Raw genomic sequence first — 23532 nt, 5'->3', positions numbered from 1 at the left:
CGCAGCTCAGCCCCTAGCTGGTTTCTAGTGAATGTGCATCACTTCTGCACCATCGTAAATCAAAAAATTGTAACTGACACCATGGTAAGTCAGGCACTGTCCTTATATGGAGCACCAGGCACAGTGCTAGGTTCTTGCGAGACTTGCTAAAGAAACAAAAGCAATTGCCATCATGGTCACCATCAACAGAAAGCAGTAATTTATCACATAATGACATGATGTGCAAATAACTGTCAAATTATGAGATATGTCCATATCAAAATACTCAGCCAAAAACTCTTGTAATGCCTGACACGTGTTTAATCTGAGTGGTTAAAAAATAAATAAAATGGCTAGTTCAGTGTTTATATCTTTTCAACTTTGAGAAACAATAGTAGTGTTTTCAAATAACTCTTGCTTTTATGTATCATTCAAGCTTCCCTAACCGACATCACCCAAAATATTAACATCAATAAAATCAAACTTCAGGACTGTCCTTGGCAGTGTGTAGTGTGAACAGATAGAGTACCATGCTACTCTACCTGAGGCTGCAACTCTCCAACCACCTTTAACAGAAAGAAATGTCTGCATTTTTAACCTACATAATGGCGTTCTTGGAGCACTTATCCAATTCCTCAGTTCTTTAGAGGCAACTTCAAATATAAAACTCTCTTCTCTTCTCTGTATCTCTCCTATGAACATTTACGATCCCATATTATAATAGTTTATTTGTAAACAAAAATGTCAAAATGCCCAGGAAACATTCCATGTTTTTAAAAACAGCAAGTAATTGCCGAAACCGGTTTGGCTCAATGGATAGAGCATTGGTCTGCGGACTGAAAGGTCCCAGGTTCGATTCCGGTCAAGGGCATGTACCTTGGTTGCGGGCACATTCCCGGTAGGGGGTGTGCAGGAGGCAGCTGGTTGATGTTTCTCTCTCATCGATGTTTCTAGCTCTCTGTCCCTCTCCCTTCCTCTCTGTAAAAAAATCAATTAAAAAAAAAAAAACAGCAAGTAATCGTAATTCAGAAAAAGAACCTAGTATTCATATTTAAGAAAAGCACAGCTAATTGTTTTTCTACTTTCAAATTACAACTGAAATTTTAAAAATCAAGTAAACTATTTTGAACTCGCTACAACAGAATCTTGTGGGGGTTTTCTTGCCTTTTAGAAAACGTAATCATAATCAAACTTTTTTCTGAATTAGGCCAAATTTCACCTTCCAATTTACATAGGGACAGGAGAACCAAAACAACAACCCAGGTATAGACAGAACATAGCATATTTCCTAATTCACTCAATTATATTTTAAGCAGTTTTTAACCATGGTAGGTATACACTGGGATTTTAGTAAGTTCATCCAGTAAAATATGGATAAAAATTTGGAAAAATGCTTTGGAATATTTTAGTTAATCCACATAATTAACCTGTGAACAAGGTTATGACATTAAGTATCAAAGGTACAAAACAAAAATATCGATCAACTGATTTACCTAATTTGGGTCAATTCAGTAGCAGCAGAATTATAAAATTTAACCTGATTCATCCTCTTAGAAAAAATATTAAAACTGTACTGCGTTTTCAAAAACAGACCACCACACAGTAGTAGCAAATGACTTGGCAGGCGATCACCAGAGATGGGGCACTGAATGCTCAGCAAAGGTATCACTCAACGCCAAGGCAGCGAGAGCTGTAAAGGGGACAAGGACAACCTCTACTTGGGACACCTCTCACAAGCCATCTAGCTGGGGCCGCATTTCCACAGAAACATCGCCACTTCCAACTGCCAACACCCTGTTCCACCCGCTATAAACAACAACTACGGGGAGCGCCGGTGAGTAAGTGGACAGAGGACCTGCCTACCACACACCCAGAAGGTTCAGGTCTGTCTGCCATCATTACCCAGGCCTCTGCCCTTCAGCTCTGGCCAAGGAGCCTGGAATAGCTGTCCGCTGCTATGGAAGGTGAGGAGATCAAACGCCACTGAAGCCCACCTGTTTTCTGCTTATTAAATGTATTCTCTAATTTTAATTCTCAATGAAACCAGTGTTGTCACTTCCACTGCTATTGCCCACCACAGGTGAAAGGGGACAGATAGCTGCATATTCTACGGAGGAGAAGGCATGGAAAACCTGGGTTCGAGTTCTAACTGACACTCAATTAGACAAGTTATCCAACCTCACTAATTTCCATTTCCTCAGCAGGAGCTGGTGCAAACCATGGAGACGGTTTGGACACCCCAGAAGTACAGGCTAACGAGGAATGCCCGTGGTAGTGCTCAGCACGATTCAGCTCCACCCCACGCTCATTACTGTGTCTTGTGACAGCTCCGCACACCCCTGCCCACGAGGCTCTGTCTCCATCGGAGTCTCTTGCTGCATCTCTATGCTTCTACCTGTTCTCTAGCAGTGGCCTCTGACCTCATGTCCTTGTGAGTTTTCTTTCCCCACCTCATGCGTTACTCTTTCCTCCGTTCCCTCCTCACTTTATCACAGGTCCTCCCACTGTGCTCCACTTTGTGACCACAAAGCAGCATCACCACCTCTGCCCACCCTCCCCACCCTATCCTGGACCCCAAAGACATCAACTAAAACACTGAGTTTAAGTCTGACCTGCATTGAGCTGCAATAAAATGGAGAAACTACCCCCTGGATAGTTGGGCCATCTCTCTAACATTCCCTACCAATCCAGACACTAAGTGCAGTGCCTGGTAGAAAAGAGGCCAACATGTCCATTTGTAAAATTAAGCTTCATAATTCAAAAATACTCATGTGAATTCCTAGGTGGCCCTCACTATGCACCAGCCCATCAATAAATTTCCCAAAATGCTAATAGTAATACCCAAACAACTTCTCTTCCTGGAGCTCTCTGTCCCTAGAACTTGACAGGCCCACCCTGTATCATTCACGTCACAGTCTCTAAAAAGCCACTGCTGGCTACCCCTCTACACCCCACACATACCCACTTCGTTAACATTACAGGACCTGTTGTTCATCTTGCTGGCCGTTCCCCTCACTCTCTAGCATGTCAATCCCGTGAGAGCAGGAACCTGTACCTTCAGCACTCAGAATAGTGTCTGATGCAGAAACCGAACTTGTTAACTATCTGGGGGAGATCATCCACACACTCATGTCACTGACCTGCTCACAGTCCCTAAGGCTCCTCTGCACGTCCTCTCTGCTCTCCATTCTGAAATGCGCCCATCCTGCCACCCTGTCTAAATAAAGACTCCCAGCCATCCCAGCCCAGAGGTCCCTTTCCTTCTCCCAACGCCAACAGTCCTTTAGGTTAGCACTTTCTTTGTTTGTAAACTACCTCAGATCAACTTATTTTCCATGTGGATCCCTCACCTCTCTAAACTGTCTACAAAATTCTATAGGATTTGTCGCCTTTGAAGAAAGAACTTCAAACATGCACAATGTCAAAACAATTGAGTGTTCATCGCAGTATGGAGGTTTTTAATTTGAAGGGCTGTGATTGTATAGACAGATAAAATTTCCTTTTTAAGCTGATTATAATTTAACTGTTCTGTGGTGACTAAAGGTCACCTAGATAAATACTATCAACTAGCTGATACTCTCAGGGACTATTTACAGTTTTTATAAAGGACTAGAGGCCTGGTGCACGAATTCGTGCATGGGTGGGATTCCTTGGCCTGGCCAGCGATCGGCTGGCCACAGGAGGTTGGCTGTGGGAGGGCACTGACCACCAGGGGGCAGCTCCTGCATTGAGCGTCTGCCCCTTGGTGGTCAGTGCATCGTCATAACGATTGGTCGACAGGTTGTTTGATTAACCCGTTGTAATGGTCACTCAGGCGCATATATATATATGTATATATATATATTATCTGAACCTGCTAAGTGACGTTAAGAAACCGTGCTCCTTCTAATTCATTACTGTTTTTCTCATAAACTTTCTGTCTTCTTTACTGTCCAGCTATCAGCAACAAAACTATTTGCTGCTATAAGTAACTCTCCCTTTCTAATTCCCTAATCTGCTGTGAACAGGAAAAGTCAATAGGTCTGAACTAGGCCTACAAAAGGGGTAAAGTGGCACAGAGTGAGGCTCAGCCATGGCAAGAGAGGTGGAAGAGACCCACTGCTTATTTTGAGCTTCCACATGTGCTCCATAAATACTGACTGATTAAATGAGTCACAAACTCAGTCGTTCCTCAGTGAGAAACACCTAAGTAGCTGTCAGCTATGCACTGTTGGTGGCACTTACAAGTATGGACTCACACACTGCACAGAGCTGTTCCTTTTTGTAATCTCATTTGCTCTTGACAACAACCATGTGAGGTTAGGTAGCACAATGGCACCCACTTTTAAAGCTATGGAAACTATGCCCCAGAGAGGTGACATAATTTACCCAGTTACCAGGTAAAAACCCAGGGGTCCTGCGTTGTGTTTTTTTTTCCTTCCACTAAGCCCAACTGTATAAAGGCCCTGTTTACTCAGGGTAAAAGAACTTCAGGTAGGGCTCCTATGTAGCCAAAAGAGGGCAGGGAAACAAAACATTCTGTGATTATATTCTATTATAATCTAAAAAAGCACTTGCCAATAGTCATTGTTTACTGCTAAAAAGCAAATTCAATTCATACTAACAAATAGGAGGCAGAGATGGAGAAGATGATAAGTACATCCAAAATTGGCCCTTCTATGTTACTTTCCATGGTTCCTTCCTATGGTTCAAATTAAAATAACCGGAAACACCTAACACTAAAAAACTCTCTCTTCCTCTATACCCAAAAAGTTTAATCTGTCCCATCCAAGGGACTGCCCATGTTCAATCTCATTACAGGGGCTGCTCAGATATGTAAGAAATTAGGCCAAATTACAAAACTGAGAATTCAAAATTCTAGCTCAAAATGCCCAAGGTGTGTACATCTCTGGCCCATGGCAAAACGGCATGCTCCTTGGTCAGAAACAATGTGAACTGTGTTCTCACAGCGCTGCGTTCTTTTCCTTCATTGAAGGTTTGTGTGCGTCTTTGTTTGCCAATCAACGAATATTTATTGAGGGCCTATTCCATGCCAACCATCTAGGCGCTGATCAGCAACTTACTGACTTAACATGTGTCTCTAGACTACAGGCGCCATAAGAAGAGTTACTGCTTCTTTTTTGCTCAACATTACGAAATACTACCCAGCAGAGTGCCTGGCACATGGCAGAGGCTTAACAAGCATCAGTTGAATGAAGAATTAAAGACAGAGACTCAGAAGGAAAGAGAGAAGAGACCACTTTGAATGTAAAGGAATCAGGGCTTTTCACTGCCCAGAACTCGCCTCATGATCCCCCAGCGATCTGATGAATTCTGAAAGGCACCACATGCATGCACAGCTGTAGGCATAGCAGCTGTCATGCAAAGGAGCTGAGGCCCAGAACGACGCAGAATTCAGCCCTTTGTTTCTCTGTCTGCCTCATGACTGGAATGAAGTTAGGTCCACTGTCAACCTACCTGTCAGCTGCATATCTTCAACATCTGGCTTTCAGAAATACTAAGTTAACATTGCTACTGAGTGAGCTTTATGTAGATTTCCTCACTGACATCACTACCTGAAAAGATATTAAAATGTCTAAGGCCTATATAAAACCGGGTTCATATAAAAAGTTCTCATTTCAGATCTTTGCAAGCTATAAATTAGCCTTCACAGAGTATTTAATTGAAAAACAAAAAAAGCTTGACTCATTATTTAAACTCTCCAAACTTTAGGTCATAAAGTTCAAACAGGACTCATTACCAGTAAGATGTTAAAAACAGACTAAGTTCTAAGAATGAGCCTCACCCAAGTATTTTAATTAAAACCTAAGATTCAGTTTGGTTATATGCTTGCTACCCTGAGTAGTTATAAAAATAATAATAGGATAAAAAGAAATATGAACTATTTAACTCAACATAAAAAACAGCAATTAAGGCAGGTATGAATAGAAGGATGTGTAAGTTCATGTAATAAAACAAAAAGTTTACTTTTAGTTTTCCCCTCCTGAATCTACCTAAATAAATGGATTTTTAAAATTAAAGGATAAATTAAGAAGAAAAGCAAAAAGTAATAAAATGTTCTAAATATGCACGCCAAAGTATGCCAAACAGAACAGCCCTAGAGTGATGATTCCATTAAGCTATATATATATTTATATACATCAGTTAGTTAGGTGTAGTAGCAGAGTAAACACTTTCCCTTCCCCCCAAACTCTAGCCCTCGCAAATCACAACTTACCTGGAGAGGCTGGTGACATTAGTTACAAACAAAATGAACACTAAATAAAGGAGCAAGGTGAATTATGTGAACACTTTGCAAACAATTATGCACTAAGCCTAATGTAAACAAAAATCTCAATACCCAGTTAAAACAGTAAAAACAAAAAAAACCTGGGAATTTCCTAGAGCCTGATCATCTAATTCAGGATTAAATTATTTAATGACCTAAAACATTAGCAAAATCATGCTCAACAAATACAGAACATGTATCTAGTATTTAGTAAAAGGCCCACAAACTGTCTCTTGGATGAGTTAGTTGTATTCTCATTATACTGTTAAATACAAAGAATATGTAATGGAAAAGTCAAAAAGCATTTCTTGCCTACACTTTTAAGTATCATTTTTACTTTTTTCCTAAATCAAGTTTATGTTGTGATTTTAGTGTGATTTCCATAATTCACTTTGCAATGTAGTGAGTAAAGGGTAGACTCCTAAGTTCAGATGACTATAAAAATTTACTTAAGACTAAAGCGAGCAAAAACAAAAGTTTTATATTAGTAAGAAACTGCCATATTGTGCCTTGGCATATATTCAAACTAGGCTCTTTGGAAGATTCACAATTTCACATTAAAAATCTTTATTTTTTTTTAAAAATCCCAACAACGTGTCAAAATGCCAGCTAGAAATATGATATATGCAACCAAACTATTTTCCTACCCGGAAATTATCCCCTCCCTTTGGTAAGCGTGACTACGCTTTACCTTGGCTTGAAAACATCATAAAACAACACTATTGGAGTGGAGTCAAAAGTGACAAAACAACATACTCTCCAACTTCCATTCTGCTAATGGTCTGACTTCGGGCAGACCTGCTGCGCTAAGACCTTAGCCCACCCCTGAGAGTGTTGCAATCTTGCGCCGCGTGGAGTGGGGTGGGGTGGGGTGGGGTGGAGAAGAGAGGCAGGGCCCATCCCGGAGAGCGGAGCAAAGGCACGGCCGCGGCAGGAGGGGGAGTGCGGAGTGGCCCGGGGTGACAGGCCCAGCCCCTCGCGGAGCAGTGACAGTGCCCGACCTGCCCGCGCCGAGTGGCGGTGTGCGGCCGGCCAGCCTGCTCTGCCCTCCAAGGGACAGGAGCTCCTCGGCCGGCCGCAGCGCCACCGGCCCTCACTGCAGTCCCGGGTGGACACGAGGCCAGGGAATCTGCGGACCTGGAATGTCACTGTGGAAACACATTTTATGACGCGCGCTCTGGCAAACAGCACAAAAAGCTAAGAATATACCGGGAGTGCCCGGCTCCGAAGAGACTGGCTGCAGCTCCCGCCCGTGAGTCCGGCTCTCCTGCCGCCCGAGAGCGCAGTGACAACCAGCCTTCGGGCAGCGCTGGGGTCCACGCACTTTTCCACGCCCCGATTCCCAGCCCCAAGTTAGCAAAGAGCCCACGCAGCGTCCGGCGCCGTGATTCAGCAGCGGCTCGGGGGGGCCGGATCCCGGGCAGGCGGTCAGTCCGGAAAAGGTCACCGAGAGCTGCGGGCGCCGCCCCAGCCTGGATCCTGCCGGCCCGGAGCGGCGAGGGAGCGGCGGCGGCGGGCTCCTACCTTTCCTGCTTTTCGGGGAACTCCGCTTGCTCCGGGCGCTGGCTCGCTCTTCCTCAATCGCAGCTGCTATCTCGGGGTTGTCTTCCCCATTGTACCAGACCAGGAGCTCCTCGCCCGGCGCGATTGGCTGCGGGGAGAGAAGAGACAGGCGCCGAGCCAATCAGAGCGGCGGTTGTTGGTGGGGCGGGGGCAGGGAGGGGCCGCGAGCCAGAGGCCAGCCGGGCAGGAAGGGCTACCAAACCCTGTGCGGCTGCGGGGACGGCTGCGGGAAGGAACCCTCTGCTGGAGGGAGGACCTCACTTCCCGCCCGCTTCCTTTCCACGGTCCAGAAGGCCATCTAAGGATCCGAGAGAGATGGCTGTAAACTCAAAACGGCCACACGCTGCGAATCTTACTGCTCAAAGCCTTACGACTCCCCATACAGAAGGAAAGAAGAAAAGCCCGGAACCATTTTGCTCATGAAATGTAACTGACGAGCAATTTAAGCGCAATCAGAAAGGACCAGGAGGTTCGGAGAGAGAAGTGCTGAAATCTAATTTCCAGTGCACGGTTCGGATTCCAAGAGCAAGTTAAGCCTGATAAGGAAGAACTATATGCCACTGCACATTTTTAAGTCGCCGCTCATTCTATCACGGAAAAGCTAAAAGGACAGGAAAGCGTCCTGGCAGTGTATTATCTGTGCCCTGCCACCACCCTACTCCGGTCCATAGAGAATTCACCGTCTCGCCCTCGGTACCACACATCGAGTTTACGTGACAATTTACAAGGAAAACCTAAAAATACCTCGCATGTATTATGCTCCTAAAACATTAATTCTTAACTTTCATGTCAGTAGTGAGGACATATACCACCAACATACTGATTACACCTAGAACAAGACCCTGAAGAACAAATACACTGAGTGTAAAGATTACACTCCTAAATAGAATTTAGGGAAATGTCTTACTGGTTTCTCTCACAATGACTCATCTGTTCAAATACTTCTGAGAAGGTCAACACAAGTATCATTCTACCTAAAACCTTATGAATAAAATAAGAATCAATGAGGCCATACTGATATAAATGAATAAATGAATGAATAAATAAATAAACAAATAAATAAATAAATAAATAAGAAGGAAAACTCTTCATTAAAGCAGATCCCAACTAATCAATGAAAAAGAAATAATGGAGGCAGGTAGAAGAGGGTAAATGAGGGATAAATAGTGATAGAAGGAGATGCCTTTGGATGGTGAACAAACAATACAATACACAGATGATGTATTATAGTTATACACTTGAAACCTATATAATTTTATTAGCCAATATAACCCCAACAAATTCAATTAAAAATAAATGGAAATAGAAAATCACCACTTGGTAATCATCACAGTAATAATTGATTCAGGCAAGAATTATTGATGGAACTTATAAGCACAAATTTGAAGAATAACAATATTTGTGAAGTTTCAAAATATCTCCCCCTAAAACATTTACTAATCACAAAGATAAAAACTATATCTTTATAAATGATATTAGACATATGTGCCTCCTGATACTATGCACAGAAGAAAACACAGCATCACTTCTGGAGATTTGTGCCCAACATGAATAAATGTAATCTAATCACGATGAAACACAAGAGAAGCCCAAACTGTGGGACATTCTACAAAATAGCTGACCAGCTCTCTCAAAACTGAAAGGTTATACAAGCAAACTAAAGAGACTAAGAAAAAGACATTATAACTGAATGCAACTGAGTTTTCTTTTCCTCTAAGGACATGATTGGAACAATTGACAAAATATGAATAAGGTATATAGATTAGCTAATAAACTATACACTTTATCAGCGTCCTGCTTTAGATCACTGCACTATAGGTTATGGAAGAAGAGGCCCTTGTTTGTAAACTAAGATGTCAGTTTAGAAACAACATAGTTCCTAAGTTCAGACCTAGATAATGCCCTTTAAATAGTATTTTGTTTCATTCTCTGCAAAACTCACTGTTTATATAGTTCAAATATTAAAGCATTCTAAAGTCTTTAAAATAGACAAGCCACTGTTTCTTTTGCTCCCCCAAGGATGGTTAAAACCTGCCATTTTCTTATCTTTAAGCCAATGTACTATCATTTCCTTCCTTGAGTATGTTAAACCTAAACAAACAAAACAAACACACACAAAAATATTAATCTAATATGTATAAGATTTTAATGAGTTAAAATACATAAGATTTTATGAGTTGCATATAAGATTTTTTATGAATTAAATAGCCATTACAATACTTTTTGGCACTCTGATGAGGTAATATGTTTCTGTTAAAGGAACAGGTTTTGTTTAAATAAACCATTTATAGTTCCAAATGAACAGTTTGCTTCTCTATTTTTTGTTGTTAAGTCACATTTATGAAATGGTGGTATCATAAAATATTTGAAATGACTAAAGTTTGTGGAAACATGTAAAGACTTAAATAAAACCAAAGTAAAAATGAACATGGAAAGGAGTGAGAAAAAAATGCATTCCCAATTTATTCCTAATCCAAACAACACAAGCAGGACACGGGTGAAGACACCCACTGGCCCTGTCAGGTACCTCCCAGACTCCGAGCATAAGCTTCCATGGCCAATCCACTCCAGTCTTCTGAGGGTACCAACTGTGCTAGCAACTGGATGATGTTAAATATCAGCACAAACTTTTCACCTCAAAAAAACACAATATAAAAATATGCCCCCCCCAAAATACCATACCAGAATCTGTTCTTACCTCAATACTATATAATAAAGAGGTAATATGCAAATTGACCATCACTCCAACACACAAGATGGCCGCCCCCATATGGTCAAAGATGGCTGCCCCCATGTGGACACAAGATGGCTGCCACAAGATGGCTGGCAGGGGTGGACAGTTGTGGGCAATCAGGCCAGCAGGGGAGGGTAGTTAGGGGTGATCAGGCTGGCAGAGGAGGGCAGTTGGGGGCAACCATGCCTGCAGGGGTGGGCAGTTGTGGGGGACCAGCCCTGCAGGAGAGGGCAGTTAGGGAGGACGAGGTCTGCAGGGGAGGGCAATTAGGGAGAACCAGGCCTGCAGGGGAGGGCAGTTGGGGGGGACCAGGCCTGCAGGGGAGGGCAGTTGGGGGTGACCAGGCCGGCAAGGAAGGGCGTTAGGGGCGACCAGGCCGGCAGAGGAGGACAGTTAGGGGTGACCAGGCTGGCAGGGGAGGACAGTTAGGGGTGACCGGGCCAGCAGGGGAGGGCAGTTAGGGGTGACCAGGCTGGCAGGGGAGGACAGTTAGGGGTGACCCGGCCAGCAGGGGAGGGCAGTTGGGGCGACCAGGCTGGCAGGGTAGGGAAGTTAGGGGAGTCCAGGCCGGCAGGGGAGGGCAGTTGGGGGCGACCAGGCTGGCAGGGGAGGGCAGTTAGGGGCAATCCGGCCAGCAGGGGAGCAGTCAGGCGTTGATCAGGCTGGCAGAGGCGTGGTTAGAGGGTGATCAGGCTGGCAGGCATAAACGATTAGGGGCAATCAGGCAGGCAGGCAGGCAAGCTGTTGGGAGCCAGCAATCCTGGATTGTGAGAGGGATGTCCCAGATTGGAAAGGGTGCAGGCTGGGCTGAGGGACAACCCACCCCACCCCACCCCACCCCCGTGCATGAATTTCGTGCACCGGGCCTCTAATCTAATATAAAATTTCTAAATGGCTAATGAGTTGATGAATTAAAAGCAATGTGATTTGTTTGAATAACCTTCAAAATTTTTAGAAACTGAGGTGATTACATCAGGCGTCCTCAAACTACGGCCCGCGGGCCACATGCAGGTGTTTTTGCCGTTTTGTTTTTTTACTTCAACATAAGATATGTGCAGTGTGCATAGGAATTTGTTCCTAGTTTTTTTTAAACTATAGTCCAGCCCCCCAACAGTCTGAGGGACAGTGAACTGGCCCCCGTTTAAAAAGTTTGAGGATCCCTGGATTACATTATTGAACTAATTACTTCCCAACTTCATATTAAAACAGATTCACAAATAACAGACCTTTATGAAGAGGAAAATATCATCTCTCTTTTAAAATCAATGACTGTTTGCCTCTACTGTTTTTTGTCTTTACTGCTTAGCACATTTAAGATTTTATAAGTCAAACTTCATAATAAACAAAAATTTTTGTTCTTAAAAGCTGCATTAAAAAATATAAAGTCAAAAGTCCAAACAACCTCTTTTTTTGTAATGTATTTTGATGTTTAACAAAAAAATATAACCAGAAAAACAGAAAGACTTTTAAACTCTTCCAGCTTTTCCTCTGGATTCTGACAGGCTTACCATAATCAAGCATACTCTCTTCTCTAAATACCAGTAAATATAAACTTGAAATTTTAACAGACCAAATAGGAAGAGACAAAGGTTCCAAAAAACATTCTTGACACTAAGTCAAAATAAAAGACTCCAGAATTACAGGAACACAAAGCACGTCCATGCTTTCCCTATAATCTAGTCCCCAGCCTGACCTTTTAAAAGTCACAGGTAAGAAGCCTCAACTCTGGAATGGGTTGAAACTGAAGAGTAGAAACTCATACTTTTTCTCCCTTCTGACAACTCCGCCACACCTTTTCTGGCCCCTGTCCACCTCATCAGACTCATTTAACATTCTTTCCCTTGTTCCCACCACAATGGCCTTAAAGATAACAACAACAACAAACTCCAGCATATTCCCACTTGAAGATCTCTGCTTCTCTGGGGGCCTCCCTTCCTGGACTGCTCTTCCTGCAGAGATCTGTGTGTGGCTGGCTGACCACACATGCCAGTGAGGGGAATTCATTCTGACTTATCTTCCCGGGCGCACCAGAGATAAAGCAGCCCTCTCCCTAGTCTCTATCACATTTTATTGTCTTCTAAGCCCTCATCAAGATCTGAAATCATTTTGTTTACTTACTCACTTGCTTATTATCTTGCTTCCTCCCCATAAATTAGAAGTTCCCTGAGACCAGAGATCTTATCTGTTTGGCTCACTACTATAGAAGAATACCTGGTACCTACTAGACACTAAATATTTGTCAAACTAATGAAGAAAAGAATGGGTAGCAGGTTAACAGATAACTTTCAAAGCTTTAAAATACTTTTTAATTTTATTACCAACTAAATCAATACTGGGATTTTCCAGTTATCAAGGTGACAGTTGAGGTGAGCCCAGAAGAGCATCACATGTAACTTATTTACAAAATCTAACTCACAGAAAGCCTAATCTGTAGTTAGATAATCGCTAGTAAGAATTCTGAAAGGTCTTGTGCATACCTGAGCAAACATCTAAGGTCGGGACAGGGGGAGGTCTGCAAAGATCGGAACTATGTTACTTCAGAAGAAGAGAGACGGAAATCATCGCAGCAGTGCAGCTAGTAAACAACTTTGAGTGCTTGGGTGAGACTAGGAACACATCACAGAACCTTACTCTACCATCCTGCTTGATCTTTGCAACAACGATATACTAATTTTACCATTAACTCCGTTTTTACAGATGAAAAAAGTAAGACACAGACGGTTTAATTAACTTCTCAGGGTCACACATCTGGAAGCCAAAATCCACTCACAAGGCATTCTGCTACAGTCCTCACCCCTAACCATATTATACCACCTCGCCAAAAATAGCAACTACCATTTAGTTAGCACTTGTTAGGCACGAGAGCTCTACCAGTACATAGAAATCACCATGATCACTCTATGAATACAATTATTATCTGTATCTTACAAATAAGGGAACTTGTCTTGGGTCACACAGCAAGGTGGGATCTAATGCAGAAGCCTGGCTTCAGAGTTCACTCTCCCAAATACTCTCTCTCTTGCTTCTCAGTGTTTCTCAGATTTGCTATCAGAGAGAGCAGTCTGATGACGGAACTTCAAAGTGTCCTACCATCTCCCTGGGCTTGTTCTCCCTTGAAACCTCCCTTCTCCTTCCTTGACTGTCTCAGATTCATCCCTGTGCTGGCATTTCATCTCCCCCAGGATTCTGCCACACTGATTCAACCAGATATACCTTCCCACTTTAAATAAATCTGAGAAACACAATGAATTCTTGAATCAAACTTAAATCGAATTTCAAATTCCAGTGTAATGAAACTGTATAGTAATACCCACTAGAAAATCATGCTATTACAACACAGCAGAAAGAAAATGAGAAGGCTATAGAAGTATTAAATTAGAAAGTACAACAAAAATACCGCTCCTACAGGGACTGGAAGCAAGAATGTGGGTATGTATGAGGCAGAGGACAATCCAATTGTCTAAAAATGACAGGAAAATTAAGCAGTTATATGCTCACTAAACTTCCAGAAGCTCTAGTGCTACCCGACAGGCAAAACCCAGCCTGCCACAATACTGACCATGACCCCAAATGCATGCTCAACTAAAGTTTTTGATGTCGTGGAGATCATTTTTTCATGGCCATCCTCCTAATCCATGACATTTTTAATAGAAGTCAGTGAATAAAGAGAAATTTGCCTTACAACAATTTCAGCAAACATATCTATTCCAAAAAGCAACAATCATCTATCTTTAGAGCCTCAAGACTCCACCTTCGAGAACATGTCCATGCAGGACGCGTGCAGATTTGTTTTCAGAGAGAAGTGACAAGAGACAGACAGGGGCCTGTTTCTTGCAGAAATGCAGCCACACTCAATGCTTCCCAATACTCACTTCCCTGATGTATTCAGTGACCTCTGACATCACTTCAAACCCTAAAAAATTACTTTCCTCTTCTTTTCATCTCAGCAATGAATGTCTCCAAATAAAAATTTCATAAAGGAAGAAACATGTTCTACTTAATCCCAATTCTTAATAAAATTTAGGAAAAACCTAATCCAAGGCTACTTTACACTGAAGACCAAGACTGTTTTCAGTTAGCACAGAACTCCCAGAGCTATTGGCGGCTTCCTACATTGGATAAATCAGCCTGTCAGACAGTTCCTAACGCATCTGTATCTTAGGAGGAGGGAAGTAGCTGCCACACGTTTTAACTCATCAGTATCTATAAAGATGCAGCAAATAATTACTTAACATAATCTTCATGCTCTAGTGCTCTTATGCACATGAAGCGGTGGTAACCGGATATTTTAAAACACAGACCTTCAATGTGTTGATGAACCACTTTCAAGTATAATCCTTTCAATGTCTGCAAAGTTGTACTGTCAGTCACAGCTAAGGACGGTATTTGCAAAAATGCATGCGGAGTAACAGAGACTAATTCTAACACTTACCTTTAAAGTCTTATAGTAAATAGCCCTGTTGATTTCCAGTGGAAATAAATTTTGCTCTTCTCCTGAACAAGCCCAATTCACATATCGCAGCCAGTTCCCCTTCTCTGGATCGGTGGCGTCAATGCACATCCATCCCAAATTTGGATAATAGACCTTGGGAGAAGAAAGAAAATACCTTTGTTAAAATGACAGTATCTTTAAAATGTTTCCACTTTCCATTTTTAAGACAATTCTTTTTCATTATATGCAAACTAGTGGCCCAGTGCATGGATTCGTGCACACTGAAAGGAAAATAATAAGAAGAAATAGTCATTGCAAATGCTGGCATTCTGTCAATGACGCAGGCTTCTGTCAGCTTCAGAGGTATGTTGTGCCATAGTCGGTCTTCATATTCTGTCCACCATGCTGCTTTCTTTCAGCTTCAGAATGTCAACAAAAACAACCAAATTCATGATCGACAATGACAGATTAAAACACACACGTGCAATTGACACCAGCGAGAGCTTTATATGTATCACGCATGTGCGAGTCAATGTTTATTTTTAAATTGCCAGTGCGTGTCATATGTACTGGCCGATCAGTCGTTCGGACAGTCGGACGGTCGGTCACTTAGCCTTTTATATAGATAGATATATATAGATACTATATAAAATCATTTCACAGAAACAAAATAAATAAGCAACAGATGAAAGAAAAAATAAAAGATGAAAATTGTGGTCCAAAATTGTGTAATCCATCTGGCTGGTGTGGCTCAGTGGTTGAGGGTCAACCTATGCACCAGGAGGTCACTGGTTCAATTCCTGGTCAGGGCACATGCCCAAGTTGTGGGCTTGAGCCCCATCAAGGGGTGTGCAGGTGGCAGTTGAACGATGTTGATGCTCTCTCATCGATGTTTCTATCTCTCTCTCCCTCTAAATATAAATGTACTACTGTACGTGTGTGTGTGTGTGTGTGTGTGTATCAATAAAAACATATATTTTTTAAAAAACTGTGTAATCCTCATTAGTTATTTTTCTATCTATGCTTGAGTAATATTTTCTCTCCTAAACTTGAAGAGCTATAGTAAATATGCTGAATGATCTCCAAATGCTTTGCAAATATGTACACAAAGACAAGTGACAGCTCTATTCCCTGAAGACAGAGTTGGAAGAATGAGCTGACAGCACCCTAACCCCTGGCTTCCTGGGTTGCTGTGCATGTCGCCCAGTCCTGCAGGTGCCACAGTCCAGCAGGTCCCTTCACTGCAGGGCTGACAGGAAGTTAGTGAGTAAACAAATTGCATTAACTTCCAAGTGGTGATAGGATATGATGCTTCTGCAAACTCAGTTCATCTTTAAACACTTCCCTATCTAGAGCACCTGTCAGGACTGAGGTACTATGGAACATAATGGAAAATATCAGCGTCCTTCAAAAAAAAAAAAAAGACCAAAACCCAACCCATCTTTTCAAGAGTCAGATCAAATCTACGCTTGCAAGAAGCTTTCCCTGATCACCCAATCTCAGCCAATTCCTTCTCCCAGGTGCCTCCATCACTTAACATTCCTTCCTTTTAAAGAAAATCTATTTAGCAACTATTTTTAACTTTATCTTTGCATATACATATATACATGTTTTACTTCCCCAGAACTAGACTACAAGACATTTGATTAGGACTGAAATAAAATTACAGAACCAATTGGTGACAGACCTGTCAGAAACAAACCGAACGAAATGAGTCTTCTACTTTCTCTTTAGGAAGGAAGAACCTCGAAGCCTCCATTGCACACACAGCTGAGACTGCTGCCACTCACTCCTTTTCTTTCCCACCCACACTAACTCTTCTTTACTGCAGCCTCCCTTCTGGAACAAAAAGCTCCCCCCTCCACTCTCCGCTCACTGGGCATGCCCCTCTTACTGGACACTAACCATTCAGGGATAATGCTACAGACCTTCCATTATTATCTCATTTAACCCTATGCCGCAGATTCATTTTTTTTTAACACATCAACATTGAGGATCAAAAGTTAAATAATTTTCCCAAAGTCACTCAATTAATTAGTAGTAAATATGGGTTGAACCCCAGGTCTGCTTGACCTCTACTTACCCATCCCTCCTCTGACCATCCGAGCTAAAACTGCAAAGCCTTCTCTTCCTATCAGCAGCCCATCTCCCCACCCCCGATTCACTTTTCTTCATAGCAATTATGCTCTTTTAAAGTATGAGGTCATCTACGTACTTATTTTACTAGTGACTGTCTCCCTCAGCAGGGTATTAGCTCCAGGAGGAGAAGACATTTTAGCCTTTCCACTCCCCGCAATGCCTACAATACCTTGACCCGCACTTGGTAAAGAGTAGGCTCTCAATAAATGATTATGGGATGAATGAACAGATACCATTATACAAATGTATAACTGCCATCATCTAATAAGCACCTACTATGTGACAGGAACCATGCTGGAAGTGGCTTTGCAGTTAGTTTATTTAATCACCATAAGTGACAAGGAGAATATTTTCACTATCCTATAAGTACCCCCAGTGAGTTTATTAAAAAATTGCTGCTCACTAAAACACCATTCTGAAGAGAGGTTATCCATGTCATATCAGACTCCTTTTCAAAACTCACTGTCACACTCACCCTCAGGACTCACACACACTCCTCTCCCTTTAAAATAAAGAGAAAGAGTAGCCCCCAAGTGGTATATTATGAAGAGAGAGCATCATGGTGCAAAAATTAAACCTTACACACCAAAATAATATAAGCTGCTTTACTTTAAAATGTTTAAGAGATATTTTTATCATGTTTGTCCGCATGATAAGGAAAACGGAGTAATTGTTTTTTAATACTGTCAGTCTGTATTAGTTATTTTTTACTAATTTGTGGATAAAAGTTTTTTGATATATCACAATGGATGGAGAAATCCCACTCACTCTCAACCCACATACTGACGTGGCTACAAACATCAACGAGACACAGATGAGACCTGAAAACGGCACCAAGTTACAGCCGGCAGCTGGAGAGAGGAATCAAGAGTCTACCCATCCACCTAGGCCCGTGGTCGGCAAACTCATTAGTCAACAGAACCAAATATCAACAGTACAACGATTGACATTTCTTTTGAGAGCCACATTTTCTAAACTTAAACTTCTTCTAACGCCACTTCTTCAATATAGACTCGCCCAGGCTGTGGTATTTTGTGAAATAGCTACACTCAAGGGGCCAAAGAGCCGCAGTTTGCCGACCACGGACCTAGGCTAACAACACAGGCTGTGCCCAACTTTTTGGCTCCCAGGTCAATACAGACCTTTGCAAACAGCAAGGTATGCCACTTGAGTGAATTCTTTATGGTGCACAACATTCGTGCACTGTGGGGGTTAGGAGGGGGGTCCCTCAGCCCCGCCTGCACCCTCTCAGCTGTGAGCCCGACTTCTGACTGAGAGGCACTCTCACTGTGGGAGTGCACTGACCACCAGGGGGCAGCTCCTGCATTGAGTGTCTGCCCCCTGGTGGTCAGTGCGCATCATAGCGACCAGTTGTTCCTCTGTTCAGTCAATTTGCATATTAGCCTTTTATTATATAGGACTAGTAGCCCATTTGCACGAAGATTCGTGCAATAGACCTTCATTCACCTGGCTACCTGCACCAGTTTTCTGCCGGCACCGGGGACCCAGGCCTTGGCTGTGGCCACTGCCTTCTGCCTTCTTTCAGGGTCGGGGCTTGGCCCCGGGCGGTGGCCTTGGGCTCGGCCGCACCCAACATCCCTGCTAGGGATCGCAGGAGCCGACCCCCAGTGGTTTCCTGCGATCGGTGCAGGCTCCCCGCTGGTGCCCAAGGCCGGGAAAGCCTCGGGCTTTCCCGGCCTTGGGCTCGGCCGCACCCAGTGTCCCTGCTACCGATTGCAGGAGCCGACCCCCAGTGGTTTCCTGCTACAGATCGTAGGAGTTGACCCCCTGGTAGTTGCCTGCGATCCATGCAGGCTCCCTGCTAGTGCCCAAGGCTGGGAAAGCTGCAGAGGCTTTCCCGGCCTTGGGCTCCGCCACACCCCAACGTCCCTGCAATGGTTTCCTGGTGGGCGTGGTTGGCGGGCGTGGCATGGTTGGTGGCGTGGCTTGGGCGTAGCGAAGGTGCGGTCAATTTGCATATTTGTCTATTATAAGGTAAGACTAGAGGCCCGGTGCACAAAATTCGTGCATGGGGGGGGGTTGTCCCTCAGCCCAGCCTGTACCCTCTCCAATCTGGGATCCCTCTCACAATCCAGGACTGCTGGCTCCCAACTGCTTGCCTGCCTGCCTTCCTGATTGCCCCTAACCGCTTCTGCCTGCCAGCCTGATCACCCCCTAACCACTCCGCTGCCAGCCTGTTTGCCCCAACTTCCCTCCTCTGCTGGCCTGGTCACCCCTAACTGCCCTCTCCTGCAGGGATGATCACCTCCAACTGCCCTCCCTTGCAGGCCTGGTCTTTCTCAACTGCCCTCCCTTGCAGGCCGGGTGCCTCCCAACTGCCCTCTCCTGCTGGCCATCTTGTGGTGGCCATCTTGTGTCCACATGGGGGCAGGATCTTTGACCACATGGGGGCAAACATATTGTGTGTTGGAGTGATGGTCAATCTGCATATTACTCTTTTATTAGATAGGATAGAGGCCTGGTACAGGGGTGGGGGCCAGCTGGTTTGCCCTGAAGGGTGTCCCTGATAAGGGTGGAGTTCCCTTGGGGTGTGGGGCAGCCTGAGCGAGGGGCCTGTGGTGGTTTGCAGGCTGGCCACGCCCCCTGGCAACCCAAGCAGAGGCCCTGGTATCTGGAATTTATTTTCCTTCTACAAGTGAAACTTTGTAGCCTGGAGCGGAGCCAAGCCTGGGGCTCCCTCCACAGCCAGCAGCCATTTCTGTTGGGGTTATAATTGAAACTTTGTAGCCTTAATTAAGCGGGTGGGCCTGGCCATGGTGTGCGGAAAGCTTTGCTTCCCCTGTTGCCGGGGGCAACGCTGGCCTGCTCTCTCAAGCTCCATTCTGCCGCCATTTCTGTTTGAATTTGTTTACCTTCTATAATTGAAACTTTGTAGCTTTAGTGGAGGCTTAGGCCTGGCAAGGGCAGGCGGAAAGCTTGGCTTCCTCTGTTACCTAGGAAACCTTGCTCTCTGTGGCTGTAGCCATCTTGGTTGGGTTAATTTGCATACTCACTCTGATTGGATGGTGGGTGTGGCTTGTGGGTGTGTCGGAGGTATGGTCAATTTGCATATTTGTCTATTATTAGGTAGAATGGTTCCTTTTGGTTCAAAATGGACTAAGGCATCTGCCAAGTCATACTTAAACTAAAATGCTTAAGTTTACAGAATTTCCATTTTTTAAAATGTGCAAACAAGTTTAATTCACAAAGAAATACACATGGCCAAAACCTTGTGAAGATAAAAATTAAACTTACCTAATAATAATAAAAAAATAACTTCAAATTAAAATTTTTTCACCTATCAAACTGGTCACAATTGTTTCTTAAGGGAAAAAAAAAACAAGATTAGAAAGTAAACATTTCCTGCAAATATAAACAGAACAACATATTGATGGTTTTTTCTCTCTCAAATAAATAAATACGCACTGAATTTTTTCATCTTCTGTAAACTGACTTGTAAGTCATTTTTCTATTGAAAATGTTTTTAAAGGGCATTTACCCACCACACAACTACTTAAAATATGAGTAAGTTTATATTGTGTTTTCTTGCTTGTGCACCTCTATGCAATAAGGTGCTTTCATTTTACACTCTAAGAGTTGTTTACTTACTTTGTTTGGCATTACCCAATTACAGTTTTTGAAAAAAAAAAAAAAAAGGCAAATATTCCCCAATGCTGATCAAAGAATAAATAAATGGAATTTAGCAGTACTTAACACACACACACACAAACTGAAATGTACATGCATTTTGACCAGCATATACATTTAAAGGAATTAGTCTCATGAGACATTGGAGCAATCATACCAGGATGTATGTACACAGATGTACACAGCAGTGCAGTTTACTGTAGACCTGTTTCAAATTCACTCCTAGACAGAAATCTCTATGGATTCAGAGAGTATAATAATACACGCACACAACAGAATACTAAGTAAATGTTAAAGTACTACTGCATAAATAATTAATTATGTGGAAACTTTTACTTTCTGTTACATATTTCTGTATTCCTTAAGAATTTTTTCCAATAAGCACACATTCTATAATTAGAAGAAAACAAAGATAACCAGAAGTTGTGGAATTATTGGTATAAAAGATAGTCACAATACACTGATGATTAAATAAAGCCATTTACAGAAAGTATGGCTTATATAATACCATTTTTGTTTTAGACATATGACTATATGGAGGAAAAAAAAACCTGAAACTATATAAGTATAAATGTTAATAAATTATGGTTTTCTCTGAGAAGTAGGGTTGTCATACTTTTTTTCTGCTGCTTATCTAAATTTTCTACCTTTTCTCCACTGATTTAGTATAATCTCTTAAGTAAACAAGGGAAGTGGGTGGGGAGAGCACGTTCGTTTTTTGAAAGAAAACCTAAGTTTGAATGAAGGCTGCCAAGGTCTGCTCAATGCTAAGCTAAAATATTCCTCTTCCTCCTCCTCCCAACATCATCACACATACACATTTTAAAAAATAATGGAGCTTTCTCATTTGTCTTGAGACTCAACCTTATAAGTAAGAACTGCAATAAAAAATGTGTTTTTATACAATTCCTATCTCGGTCAAACCTTGTTTTCCAAACAATTACTTTCAGTAGCTGGCACACAGAACCTAATCACTAAAATGTCACAGAATTTTTAAAATGTAAACTACACATTACTAGACTGCAAAAGTGCCATAACACCTTCTAGGGTAGTGGAAAGTGGAGAACCAACTACCATCCCTTCTCAAAGACAATGCAAAGGCAGGTGAAACTCCCCCCCCCAGCTCAAACCAGCAAATGATATGTAGCAAATCTATTTCCATGTTTTTATGACAAGTTCAAAATTTAGTACACACTCCAATTTGTAACATTTTATGTTACAAATAAAAAAATCTTATTCAATTAATGCAAAGGTACCATAACTAGAATCCTAAACTGACTGTCCAGGAGGTCCTTACCTACTCTCAATTTGCAATAACCACCCCAGGAGTTAACAAGGGGCAATTATGACACCTCTTCTCCTGCTGAGATAAACCTTTTATCCACCTAAACCCTCTCCCCTCCCCCGCCTCCCCTACCCACCCATCCCCTGAGTTAAGAGTCTACAGATTCCCCGCCCACAATGGCTCTAACACATTAGAGATGGAGATGGGCCTTCTCCTGGGGTCCCAGCTCCATTCCAGTGGCTCTAGTTTGTCATATTGTCTGAGGCTCCTTTTCATCTTTATTTCTCTGGGGATCTAGCTTGTTGAATCCAACACTATGATCTACACACCACTCCCCCTTTCCCTATCTGTTCCTGGAAGACAGACAATACCTAATTATATTTCCATTTGTTTAAACTGTCAAAGGACTCAAGGGGAGACAGGATGTCTACCTCTCCACTACCCCAACTTGCATAGCATTTCCCACCAATGCGTTTGCGCAAGTAAATAACTCAGAGAGCTTTCAAAAGTCATTTCTAGGATCCGTCCTCCACTCCACAGTTTGTTTCAAAATACTGTGCATACCTTCTGACATTAGAAGAGAAAGAAATTCTAAGCAAAAACGAACGTTGGCAATCTTTTAAAAAGTACTCAACTAAAAAAAATGTTTTATACTCTATATAATTCAAGTGTTCATCTTTGATATTCAGGTTCCACTAATATTTATTGAACCAGCAACATCTATATCAAGTAATTTCATATACACCATCTAATTTGTAGCCAAACAATTCTATGAGGAGCTTGTTATCCTCATGTAAAAGTGGCAATAAAGAAAAAAATTTATTTAAAAAATTACATTAAAGCCTCATTATAGATATAATTTCTCTATCAATTTTAGTTGAAATGCATCCTCCATCCTCCTGACTCAAAATTTGTGGCCTGAACGAATACTATGCAAACAGAAGCAGTGAAGTATCAGTTTTCATTTATAAGAATGTGGGAAAACATTGTTTAAAAGATTAATATTGGGTTTTAAAAAGCTAAGAAATATGCACTCATGATATTTATATAAATTAGCACAATCCTTCTAGAGGTCTGTTAAAGAAAATTTATCAAAGATTGCCCTAGCTGGTTTTGCTCAGTGGATAGAGCGTCAGCCTGAGGACTGAAGGGTCCCAGGTTCAATTCCCAGTCAGGGCACATGTCCCGGTTGCAGGCTCAATCCCCAGTAGGGGATGTGCAGGAGGCAGCCAATCAATGATTCTCTCTCATCATTAATGTTTCTCTCTCTCTCTCCCTCTCCCTTCCTCTCTGAAATCTATAAAAACAAAACAAATAAATTATCAAAGATTAAAATGTACAAAGTAGCTTTTGACTTAACAATTATACTTCTAGGAATTTATCTTAAGAAGATAAGCAGACAAATAAGCAATTATGTACACAGGGTTCCATATTTAAAGAATTGTTAATATCATGAAAAAATTAAAACTATTTAAATGTCCAAC

General features: G+C 42.4%; 1 protein-coding gene across 3 annotated transcripts in view; it reads right to left on the bottom strand.

Moving 5' to 3' along the window:
• The window catches only part of PRDM2 (PR/SET domain 2), a 109822-nt gene that overhangs the window by 50828 nt on the left and 35462 nt on the right, over positions 1-23532 (bottom strand). Inside the window, exons 5-6 of one of the 3 annotated variants that reach the window (XM_054721206.1) lie at positions 14977-15129; positions 7772-7898 (exon numbers count right to left, since the gene is read on the bottom strand). In XM_054721206.1, coding sequence (XP_054577181.1) covers positions 7772-7898; positions 14977-15129 — 280 coding nt within the window. Of the gene's footprint in view, positions 1-7456; positions 7512-7771; positions 7899-14976; positions 15130-23532 lie in introns of those variants that run through there. The other 2 variants (XM_054721208.1, XM_054721207.1) reach the window with 2 other exon arrangements.

Source organism: Eptesicus fuscus, chromosome 9, assembly GCF_027574615.1.
Source record: "Eptesicus fuscus isolate TK198812 chromosome 9, DD_ASM_mEF_20220401, whole genome shotgun sequence".
Classification (NCBI taxonomy): Eukaryota; Metazoa; Chordata; class Mammalia; order Chiroptera; family Vespertilionidae; genus Eptesicus; species Eptesicus fuscus.
This window is presented reverse-complemented; position numbering and strand designations above follow the sequence as displayed.